Source organism: Manis pentadactyla, chromosome 12 (assembly GCF_030020395.1).
Source record: "Manis pentadactyla isolate mManPen7 chromosome 12, mManPen7.hap1, whole genome shotgun sequence".
NCBI classification, from domain to species: Eukaryota; Metazoa; Chordata; class Mammalia; order Pholidota; family Manidae; genus Manis; species Manis pentadactyla.
Window position 1 is genome coordinate 12,495,576 of NC_080030.1, and position 11,939 is coordinate 12,507,514.

General features: G+C 45.1%; 1 protein-coding gene and 1 pseudogene across 1 annotated transcript; both read left to right on the top strand.

The window, feature by feature from the left end:
- The first annotated feature begins 3,829 nt into the window (after positions 1–3,829).
- On the top strand, positions 3,830–4,759 carry LOC118917621 (olfactory receptor 10H3-like; annotated as a pseudogene).
- A 3,934-nt stretch (positions 4,760–8,693) lies between these two features.
- On the top strand, positions 8,694–9,644 carry LOC118917617 (olfactory receptor 10H4-like). Its single transcript, XM_036895657.2, has one exon. It carries the CDS (start codon positions 8,694–8,696, stop codon positions 9,642–9,644), a length of 951 nt encoding a protein of 316 aa, XP_036751552.2.
- Positions 9,645–11,939: the final 2,295 nt, after the last annotated feature.

Here is an 11,939-nt window from a genome sequence, read left to right on the forward strand (position 1 = left end):
GTACAATATCATGTCATCTGCAAACAGGGAGTTTAACTTCTTCCTTGCTAATCTGGATGCCTTTTATTTCTTTGTGTTGTCTGATTGCCGTGGCTAGGACCTCCAGTAATATGTTGAATAAAAGTGGGGAGAGTGGGCATCCCTGTCTTGTTCCTGATCTTAAAGGAAAAACCTTTCAGCTTCTTGCTGTTAAGTATGATATTGGCTGTGGGTTTGTCAAATATGGCCTTTATTATGTTGAGGTACTTGCCCTCTATACCTATTTTGTTGAGAGTTTTTATCATGAATGGATGTTGAATTTTGTCAAATGCTTTTTCAGCATCTATGCAGACGATCATGTAGTTTTTGTCCTTTTTGTTGGTGTGGTGGATGATGTTCATGGATTTTCTAATATTGTACCATCCTTGCATCCCTGGAACAAATCCCTACTTGATCATGATGGATGATCTTTTTGATGTATTTTTGAATTTGATTTGCTAATATTTTGTTGAGTATTTCTGTATCTATGTTCATCAAGGATATTGGTCTGTAATTTTTCTTTTTTGTGCTGTCTTTTCCTGCTTTTGGTATTAGAGTGATGCTGGCCTCATAGGATGAGTTTGGGAGTATTCCCTCCTCTTGTGCTTTTCGGAAAACTTTAAGGAAGATGAGTGGATTTATCTTGATAATATAAACATCTGCCTTCACTTTGAAAATTTGGCCTCATCTTTAAGGGAACAGTTTACAAGACCTCCTTCTTGGAGCATCAGACATAGTGGATTCCCAACACCAGCATGGGAGCCACAGAGACCTGAAGTCCCATGAGACACCCTCATTCACATGACACGTGACCTCCAGCATTGCTCACCTGCATCGTGGGGGCACCGTGGGGAGCCCCTGACCTCTCACTGTGGCATCATGAGGTAGCATCTGCCTCCAACACATCCGCAAATAGATGGAACGTAAGAGAAATTGGTGTTTTATTAAAATTATATAGGGAAAAGATTTCCATAAAATGTCAGATAGCAATGCCTTTTAACAAGCCTTATGTCCTTGCCCAAGGGCTGAACCCTCTTACCTCTGTCTCTTTCTCCCCCCTTTCATTCCTCTCTTCCTCCACCATCTTCCCCACACCACCCCCCTTAGGCAAATTGCCTGTTACCAATCTCCTTTTCCCCCCTCCCATCCAGGTTTTGTTTAATATACTTTAAAAAAATAAAAAAATACTTTTAATATTCAGATCAATTAAGGATTCCATTCCTAGTAGCCTACACAGTCTCTCTCTTGCATTCAAACAGCCTTCACTTAAATCTCCTCAACATAAAAAATCTCCCTGGCCTTCCAAAGGCAGTGAAGAACTATAAGTAGTAAACCATTTTCTTGGAGACTATTTTCTTTTGTATATTGGTTATAATTAAGGAGCTAATAATTATAACATATCAGACATGGTGCTTGATACATTTAAAAGTCTTGACACCTGTGGCATTTATTGTTACCTTTGTTTTTGCTTATTCTAATTTTTTCTGGGGGTGGGGATGAAATCTTCGCTTGCTTGTCCATTCAGGAAGGACCATGTACATCAGAGCTGCTGAGGGAGGATAGAGAAGACACAGAGGATGAACTCGGATACCACGCTATAGTTCTGACCAGCCACAGGTGCTGCATCTGGTCACATCAGGGATACAATGAAGGCACAGTGGTTGAAATATAGCCTCTCACATAGATTAAGTGGCAATTTAAGATCTCTGTACTATTGAATAATTGCTTAACTTGTGTGGGTCTCATAGACTTCATCAGTAATATGGTTAAATCGTTATACTTCTTACCATACAGTACTGCGATAAAGGTAAAATGAGATCAGTATATTACATTTTGAAGACATAGTTTGACTACTTAGTTTTTATTAACAGTGACTAAAATAAAAAAATCTCAGGTTTGTAACCATTAATGATAGCCATAGACATTTACAGTCATATTCTTTTAAAGAGTGTGTCTGTTCTAGAAAACATATATTTGGAACTTGGAGTCAATTTTTCTTCTCTGAGAGTCTCTGTCTTTTTATTGATTAACCCCCTTATATTTATTGTAATATGGTTTTATTGATATTCCTTTCTGTCATCTTATTTTATATTTTGTATTTACTATTCTAAAGGAATGGAACAGAAATTTTGAAAATAAAGGATGGACAAATATATGCCAAAAAATATGTATCAATTGAATGCTGAGGCAGTAGTCTTGAAATCTGGAAAAAATGGAACTTCAGGAAACAATAATTACAATGTTTTTATTACCATATGTCACTCAAAGGAACAAGGATTCCTGGAGAAATGGTCTGGGCATGGAAGTAAGCCTAGGACATCTCTGCCAGTGTGAAACAGAACATTCACTCAGTAATCAGTGATGAGACCACGAAACAGGAATCAGATGGAAAATGTGCCCATTGCCACACGGAAAGAATGATCGGTGTGCAGAGGTTGGAGGAACACCATGCAGAAGCAATTAGACAAATGCAGAATGTGGAACATTCCACAGAACTATTGGCCTGCTCTCATCTGTAAACCGGTGTAATGAAAAAGATGAAGAGAAATTCAAGGGACAAAACAACTTGATGCAATATAGCGTCCTAGATCGGATCCTGAATTAGACAAAGGAATTGTACGGTGTTTTTAAAGCAATTAGAGAAAATTTTATAATAGCATGAAAGAATGATTAGGAATGAACAATATTAAGGCATTATTATCAATTTATTCATTTTTAAGGGGTGAGTTGGTTATTTTGTCTGTGAAAGAAAATAGTCTTGGTTTTTAATGCATACTGAAATTCAAAAATTGCACACGTGCACACACATGTACACACACCGAGGGATAAAGAAGAATAGTTTATAAAAGCTTGAAGAACATTGTAGTAACCAGGATACATGTCATTAATCTACATAACATTATACTTCAGCAAAATATACTAGTGGGGAAATTTTAGATGCATTATGTGAGGATTGGAACAAGCCAAGGGTGCCCACTGTCTCTGCTGTTCTTAGCATGGAACTGAAAGCTATGAGCGGCGCTGTAAGGGAAGAAAAAGAAAGAAGGCATATAAGGATTGGAAGGCAAGAAACATGGTCATCTACCTGGAAAAAGTACAAGAATCAAGACATAATATATTAGAACGATAAGGGAATGCAATGCTACCCAAGACAAGATCAAGTTACAAAAGACCAGTATTTCTCATAGCACCACACTACTAATAACCACTCAAAGTAAAGAAATTAACTAAAATGTAAGAAAATATTCCCAAGAATGACACAACTATAAACAGTTCTAAAACATTTTTGCCTCAAAATCCCATTGGACTAAAAAACTAGTGCGATCTTTGAAGGATTTTGGTGGGGTGGATTATAACTATCACTTCATAGCACATTAGAAATTAACACTGAGAATTTTTTAAAATTTAGACATTAGTATATTTAAAAGAACAGTCATCAATCTACTATACATGAACATAAGTAATATATTTTCAGGAAGCTAACTACATTTTCAAAAAAACATTTGGTGAGAAATAGGGCCTTCTTTTACCTGTTTGCAGGTATGTGTCATACCCTGCTTCATGGGATGCGCTTGGTACTTGTATCTGTTGTTCTTTTCAGTCTTTTATCTTAATAATAAATCATGAAGAAGAGTCAAATGTTAGGAAATGTATTCCCACTTTGACTGATGTAGTTCTAAGACAGTTCTTTATTTGTTTATTCATGTGATGAATCACATGATAGGTCGTCTCATTCTGAACCATCCTTGTCCTTCATGGGATAAACCGCTGTGCCTTCGTCCTGTCTCTGATTTCACCGGATGCAGCACCCATGGCTGCTCAGAACCACAGCGTGGTGTCTGAATTCATCGTCCTCGGCTTCTCCACCTTCCCACAGCAGCTCCTGCCTGCCTTCTTCCTGCTGACCCTGCCGATGTACCTTTTCACGCTGCTGGGCGACCTGCTCATCATGGCCACCGTCTGGATGGAGCACAGCCTCCACACGCCCATGTACCTCTTCCTGTGCGCCCTCTCTGTCTCTGAGATCCTCTACACCTTCACCATCATCCCGCACATGCTGGCCGACCTGCTCTCCACCCACCGCTCCATCAGCAACACGGCCTGTGCTGGGCAGATGTTCTTCACATTTGGTGTTCCACACTCCTCCCTGCTCATGGCCCTGGGTTATGACCTGTCAGCTGCTATGCTAGAACATGCTCATGACACCCTTGGCTGTGCCCACCTGGTGGCCTGGTCCTGGGCTGGTGGCTCAGTGTTGGGCATGATGGTGACCTTGATAGTGTTTCACCTCACCTTCTCTGGGTCTCATGCGATCCATCATTTTCTCTGCCATGTGCTTTCCCTCTTGAGGTTGGTCTGTGGGAAGGAGATATCCTTGGTCACTGTGGGTGTGATCCTGGTGTGTATCAGAGATACGATAAAGCTGCTAATTGCTCATCATCTTCTCCTCTGTCTCCCTCGTGGCTGCCGTCCTGAGGATCCCTGTGCTGAGGGCCAGCTCAAGACCTTCTCCACGTATGTGTCCCACCTCACCGTGGTGGTCATGCACTGTGACTTTGCCTCTATTTTCTACCTGAGGCCCAAGGGTGCCCAGGCTATGGACAGTGACACTCTGATGGGCACCACCTATAACGTCTTTACCCCCTTTCTTAGCCCAGTCATTTTCAGCCTCAGGAATAAGGAGCTGAAGAATGCCATAAGGAACAGCTTCTGCAGAAACGTCTGTGCCCTGAGCTCCTGATGGCCAGTTTGGTGGTAGCGTTAGGAATGTTAGGTGGAAAGACAGACGTAAGCAGCCAGAAAAGGGGAAGATAAGGCTCAGAGAAGAAGCCACCCAGATACGGTTCAAAGGAAAAGCTACCCACACCCTGCCCAGGGAGGGAGTCCCACGTGAAGACAGCAAAGGCTTTGCAGGGAGATCACTCCCTCCCCAACCAGATGCCAACCCGGTGGGCACGGAACTGAGAACTGCCAGAACCACACCTCAGCCTGGGGGAAGGACATGCGCACTGAGAGGGGTGGCTGTGTGGATGGACCTGTCCATCAAATAACCCCACCTTGTCAGCCAAAGAGGTGCCCCCTAACCAGGATGCAATATATATAGGCCTCCCGCCTAACAGGATGGAGGGCTTGGTCTACCCTGACCTTGGCCTGCTTCTCCCTTGGACTGCATTCAGATAAAACGTTCACTCAACTCCACCACTGTGTCTCTGCCTTTCAATTCTTTGTTGCAGTGGGGACAAGACCTGAGGGGAGCAGATTCAGCCCCGTGACACCATTATCTGTGCCTAATGTGTTACCCGTCCTTGGGCAGGTGGCGAGCATACCAGGCACGTGTCTGGGCACTGATCTTTCTTTCATGGACAAGCAAGGGAAGATTTTTATCTCCCCCATTAAAATACGTAAAGCAAATGCAAAGACATTAATAAATGCACCAACACTAGGCCTTTATTATCAAGCACTGCCTCTTATGTTTTATTATTATATCATGTTTTTAATAATAACAAGAGTACAAAAGAAAATAAACTTTGTTTCTGAGAAAATGGTTTGCTCATTACTGCCTTCAGGAGTGAGGGAGTCTAAGGGAGGTTTTATGTGTTGAGCTGAGTTGAGGGAAGGACGTCAGCCTGCAGAGCAGAGCAAGGGCCAGAGAGAGAATGAAAAGAGGGTTCAGCTCTTGGGCAAGAACATAAAGCGTGTTATAAGGACATTGCTTTCTGAAATCTTACGATAACTCTTTCCCCATATACTTCTGGTAAAACATCAATCTCTCATGACTGTGTTAATGTCTATCTATTTGGGATGTGTTGGAGGCACGTTACCTCAAGATGCCACACTGAGAGGTCAGGGGCTCCCCATGGTGCCCCCGCGATGCAGAGGAGCAGTGCTGACGGAGGTCACACAACATGTGAGTTGAGGGCGTCATGCAGAACGTCAGGTCCGTGTGCCCCCCATGCTGGTGCTGGGAATCCACTATGTCTGCTGCTCAGGGAGGGGGACTTCTGGGGTGTTAACTGTTAACTGAAGGTGAAGCCAGATTTCTGAGCTGAAGGCAGATGTTTATATTATAAAGATAAACGCACAGCTACCAGGCATCCCATTAACATTCAAGAGACGCTGCCATCAGAGGGTCAGGACCCACGGGCAGCACCAAAAGATCAAATATCTCTGTTTCGTTGTATCACAGAGAGGCATATGCTGATGCAGACGCCTGGCTTGGATCACCAGGACAACAGGGAGAAGACAGAACTTGACTGAGATGCCAGGAGAACTCTCCGGTTTGGCCAGGAGACACTGCACACCGCTATTGCCCAAGACAAGCGCTCTCCAAGGCCCAGCTCCAAATGGCCCTTATTCTGGGAAGAGTTCCAGCTGCTCCCACCCCGGGGCACAGCCCTGGATGCGTCTCTGGGCTCCTCCAGCTCCTGCCTTCCCTCTGACCTGCCTCGATCCCAAGAGGCTGAGGGCATCTCTTTCCAGCCCTTCTCCCCCAAGACTCAGCAGGGGCAGAGGCCTCTCAGGGCAGAGAGAGTGGGGAGCCTTTGCTGTGCCTGGGGAGCTGGGGGAAGTGGGGACTGCAGGCCCCAAAGGCCCTCTGATGATCCTGTGGCCTCTCCAGACCGCGGGGACAGCCCTTCCCTGCTGGTGTTCTGGGGGTGCCCAGGAGCAGCCTGCTGGGAAGTCTGCAGCAGGGATAAATCGCACAGCACCAGTCCTGGGAGCCCTGAGGCCTGCCCCTCACCTGCCTGGAGCCCCGCTGACAGCATCAAGCGGGAGAGCTGCTCCTGCCCACCCCCCGCTGCGGGCTGCTTCCCGCAAGAGGCGGTCCAGGCTGGGGGGCCCAGGAGAGAGACGGCAAGTGGGCAGAATCAGACCCTGGTGGGTAGCGCTGCCCAGCCTGGGGATGGGGTCAGGGCTGGCGAGAGGGTACTAAGACCAGGTCTTGCCTCTGGGAGGCTGCTGGGGGTCTTCTCAGGCTGCCCACTCTGGGTCCCCAGTGCTTCACCAGCTGATATACCCTTTGCAGCTTTAAGGTCAACAGCTCTCAGCCAGGAGTGATGTGCCCCAGGGGACATTCGAGCACCTCTGGAGACATTCTGGGGTGTCGTGACTCATCGAGGTGGGAACGCTAGTAGTGACTGGTAAGTTGAGAACAGGGATGCTACTAAAGGTTGCATAATGCACAGGGCCACCACCACCCCAGAGAATTACCTGGCCACAACTGTCCCCAGTGCTGCAGTTGAGAAACTGCTGCAGGCTTACCCCTGGCTGGGGCGGATGGGGCCCCTGCCGACCTGAACGGGAGGTCCTGGGGCAGCTGCATGCTTTCCCGTGACGTGGGATGTTTGCCCAGCACCGTGGGTGAGCCATCCTCTGTCAGCCCAGAGTAGACAGAATTCTGTCTAGTTAAGCAAAGGGGATGCGGAAACCACAGGCTGAAAACCCAGAAACAGATAAAGCATCAAATTGTCTCCTATCAACCCAGACACTGGATGCATTTGCTAAAGTGTAAAACAAAGCCACTATCCTTACTATTTGTTTCTTGAAAATGCACTTACTTTCCTACAAGTTGTTATTCACATTAGCATGTAATAGGTTGATCATTTACTATTCTTTTAAAGGGGCTAATAGTAAATATTTTGAAGATTCTCAGTGTTAATTTTGAATTATGTTAAAAAAATATGTAGTTATAATGAATGAAAATAAAAGTTCTCTAGGACTTTAATCATTTCTTAGTGTAAGGGGATCCTGACACCAAAATGGTTGAGAGCTGTTTCTTTATAGTTTGTGTCAATATTGGGCATGTTTTCTTTCTTTTTACTTTAGTCCTATACTGGGAATCGTTATTACTGGTGTAATACTGATTTTTTTTGTAAGTTAATCTAGTCTGCAGTATTGTGTTCCCTTATTGTTCTGATATGTTATGTCTTGATTCTTGCACCATTTCTGGGTATGTGACCACGTTTCTTGCCTTCCAGTCCTTATATGCCTTCTTTCTTTTTCTTCCCTTACAGAGCTGCCTGTGACTTTCAGTTCCATGCTAAGAACAGCAGAGACAGTGAGTACCCTTGGCTTGTTCAATTCTAAAATAATGTACCTATAGTTTCCTCACTGAGTATACTATTTGCTAGTTTTGTGGTATATGCTCTTATCTAGCTAAGAAAGTCACATTCCATTTCATATTGAGAAGATGCTCTTTATTCTTTTTCTTAACAGTTTGAGCGACCCTTTAAAATAATTAAAATAAAAACAAATACGGTTTTGAGATACATACAATTAAAGTGCACAAATCTTAGTGTGCAGCTCACTGCATTTTGACATGTGTATACAACCAGCACCTAATTCAACAGAGCAAACATTCTCACTGATTTTTATTTTCTTCATCTAAGAAAATGCTCTTTAAAAATATACATATATCAAAATCCTTGTGTTGTACACCTTAAACTAATTCAGTGTCATATGTAAACAACACCTCCATAATAAATCATGAAGAAGAGTCAAATGTTAGGAAATGTATTCCCACCGTGATTGATCGACTTCTAAGATAGTTCTTTATTTGTTTATTCATGTGATGAATCACATGACAGGTTGTCTGGAGCTGAACCATCCTTGTCATTCATGGGATAAACCGCTCTGCCTTCATTGTGTCCCTGATGTGACCAGATGCAGCACCCATGGCTGCTCAGAACCACAGCGTGGTGTCTGAATTCATCGTCCTCGGCTTCTCCACCTTCCCGCAGCAGCTCCTGCCTGCCATCTTCCTGCTGATCCTGCTCATGTACCTGTTCACGCTGCTGGGCAACCTGCTCATCATGGGCACCATCTGGAGTGAGCACAGCCTCCACACGCCCATGTACCTCTTCCTGTGCGCCCTCTCCATCTCTGAGATCCTCTACACCTTTGCTGTTATCCCGCGCATGCTGGCCGACCTGTTGTCCACCGATCACTCCATCAGCTCCATGGCCTGTGCCGGGCAGATGTTCTTCTCCTTCACGTTTGGCTTCACACACTCCTTCCTGCTCACCGTCATGGGCTATGACCGCTACGTGGCCATCTGCCACCCCCTGCGCTACAGTGTGCTCATGAGCCCCCGTGGCTGTGCCTGCCTGGTGGCCTGGTCCTGGGCTGGTGGCTCAGTCATAGGGATGACATTGACCTTGTTAGTATTTCACCTCACCTTCTGTGGGTCTAATGTGATCCACCATATTGGCTGCCACGTGCTTTCCGTCTTGAAGCTGGCCTGTGGGAAGGAGACTTCCTCTGTCACGCTGGGGGTGATCCTGGTGTGTGTCACAGCTCTGTTGGGCTGCTTGTGCCTCATCATCCTCTCCTACACCTTCATTGTGGCTGCCATCCTGCGGATCCCCTCAGCGGAGGGTCGGCACAAGACCTTCTCCACATGCGTGTCCCACCTCACCGTGGTGGTGGTGCACTACGGCTTCGCCTCCATCATCTACCTGAAGCCCAAGGGCACCCATGCCTTGGACATTGACACTCTGATGGGCACCACCTATACGCTCTTCACCCCCTTTCTTAGCCCAATCATTTTCAGTCTCAGGAATAAGGAGCTGAAGAATGCCATAAAGAAAAGTTTCCATGGAAAATTCTGTTCTCTAAGCTCCTGACAGCACTTTAAGTGGTCGGAAATGTGACTGAAGGGCTGGGGATATAATGTCTGTCTTCATAGGTCTGTCATAAGGATTCAGGTTTGTGAAACTACCCCCTCATGGGTGTCCCATGAATACTATTTGTTTTTCCTTAGTTTGTGTGTTCCTCTGTTGTCTAGGCTGCAGTGATTGTGATCTCTTGTTTATGACAGTGTTTGATGAACCCCATCCATTATCTGAACTTAAGAATGTGCTGTCCATCGATAGGCAGGTGGGGAGCATCACATGGATGTGTCTGGACTCTGAAGCACCTGGTTCCTCTTGAATGGAAACACCAGGGAAGACTTCATTCACCCCCAAAAAATAAGAATAAGATAAAAATCATGTTGCTATATGTCACCAGCATTGGGCCTTTATTATCAAGGATTGTGTCCAGTGTTTTATTATCTTATGTTTTTAATTATAACAAGGGTACAAAACAAAATAAACTCTTTGTCTTTGAGAAAACTGTTTGCTGATTACTGTCTTTGGGAGTGTGGGACTCTAAGGGAGGTTTCCATGCTGAGCTGTGTGGAGAGAATGATGTCAGACCGTCAAGCAGCAAGAGTGAGAGAGAGAGAGGCAAGAGGCTCCAGCCCTTGGGCAGGAACATGGAGCACGTAGAGGGCTTTCATACCTGACATCTTATGGAAATTCTTTCCGCATATACTTTTAGTAAAATGTCAATCTCTCATGACTGTGTTAAGTTGTATCTATCTGGAGATGTGTTGGAGGCAGATGCTACCTTGTGATGCCACAGTGAGAGGTCAGGGGCTCCCCACGGTGCCCCCACTAACCAGATGAGCAGTGTTGGCAGAGGTCACGCATCATGTAAATGAGGACGTCACGTGGACCTTCGGGTCTGTGTGCCTCCCGTGCAGGTGTTGGGAATCCACTCTGCCAAGGCTCCAGGAGGGGGCTCTCTGGGGGTGTAAACTGTTAACTCAAGGTAAGTCCAGATATTTGCAGAGTACCACCCTCACCGTTGGGTCCGCTACCGAAGACAAGTGGTAGGTCATGAGAGCCCCTGCGGCTGGCCTCCCCACTCCGTATCAGTAAGATTTCCCGTTATTAATTTTCACTAACTTACATTTATAATGATTAATAATGTGTACATATCCACAGATATGCATTGGACTTAAGTTGGAAGCTTTACATTAATCATACCCCTTAGTTGATGATTTTTCATCGGTATTGATTTGCACAATGATGGATCCTGTTTTATTGATTTCCATTTACCATCATGTCCCACTCCTGCCCCTCACCCACAAATGGCAGGCGTTCCAGTTAGTTCCATGTGTACCTTCTGTTTGCCCAAATCCTTATAAAATGTGTTTGGTGCCCATACATGCTTTGGCTGGGGTGCATTCTCCTATTGTTTTCCAGTCATTTGCCCAGAGCTATGTTTTAAGAGCTGCCCAGGCTGCTGTGTGGATGTCAGGTTCGTTTTTTTCCCTGTGTGTGGTTAAAGCCCCCTGGTGCACCCCCCAGGTGGAGGGGGGTCTCTCAGGGTGACCCCGACCCTCTGTGGTCACAGGCAATGCTGCAGTGAGTGTCCTGGGTCACAGGACACTGAATGGGAATGTGAGAATATCATTCAGGCAGAGACAAACCCTCTTAAGTTCTTTTTGCTGAAGGCAGCAGGACTTGGGGCAAGTGTGTCCTTAATGTAGTCATTACCCCAGGTACCTGCTAGGATGACCGAAAACCACCTTCCTTCATATGTGGGCCAACACACAGCACCCCACCTCCCAGTTTGTGCTGCCCTGACAATGTAAAGTGACACCATGTTGTCGTGTCACCTGGCATTCCTCTAGTTGCTAATGAGGCACCGAGTGTATCGTGTGCTGTGTGCCAGTCACATTTCCCCCATCTGTGCCTACCCTTTGCCACTTTCCATCATGATTCCTGCATTTTATCTCGTTGGTGTGTGGACAGTCCTTGTACGTTCTAGGTAATAGCCTCCTATCAGGATTTTTTTCAGCTTATTAAAGTATACATAATATCCAAATATTGGCACATGTTTAGTGTATACATTGTGATGAGTTTGGACAGATGCCTACATCTGCAAGACGATCACCACAATCAAGGTAATAAATACACTCATCATTTCCAAAGACTTCTTATGTCTCCTTGCTGTGTGTGTGTGTGTGTTAACAACACTTAACATGAGATCTATCCTCTTAAGTTCTTTTTTATTGAAGTATATTTGACATATAACATTGTGTAAATTTATGGTGAGCATTTCGTACACATATATATTGTGATATGATT

Coding starts and splice junctions, on each gene's coding strand:
- LOC118917617 (XM_036895657.2), top strand. CDS start 8,694: ATGGCTGCTCAGAACCACAGCGTGGTGTCTGAATTCATCGTCCTCGGC.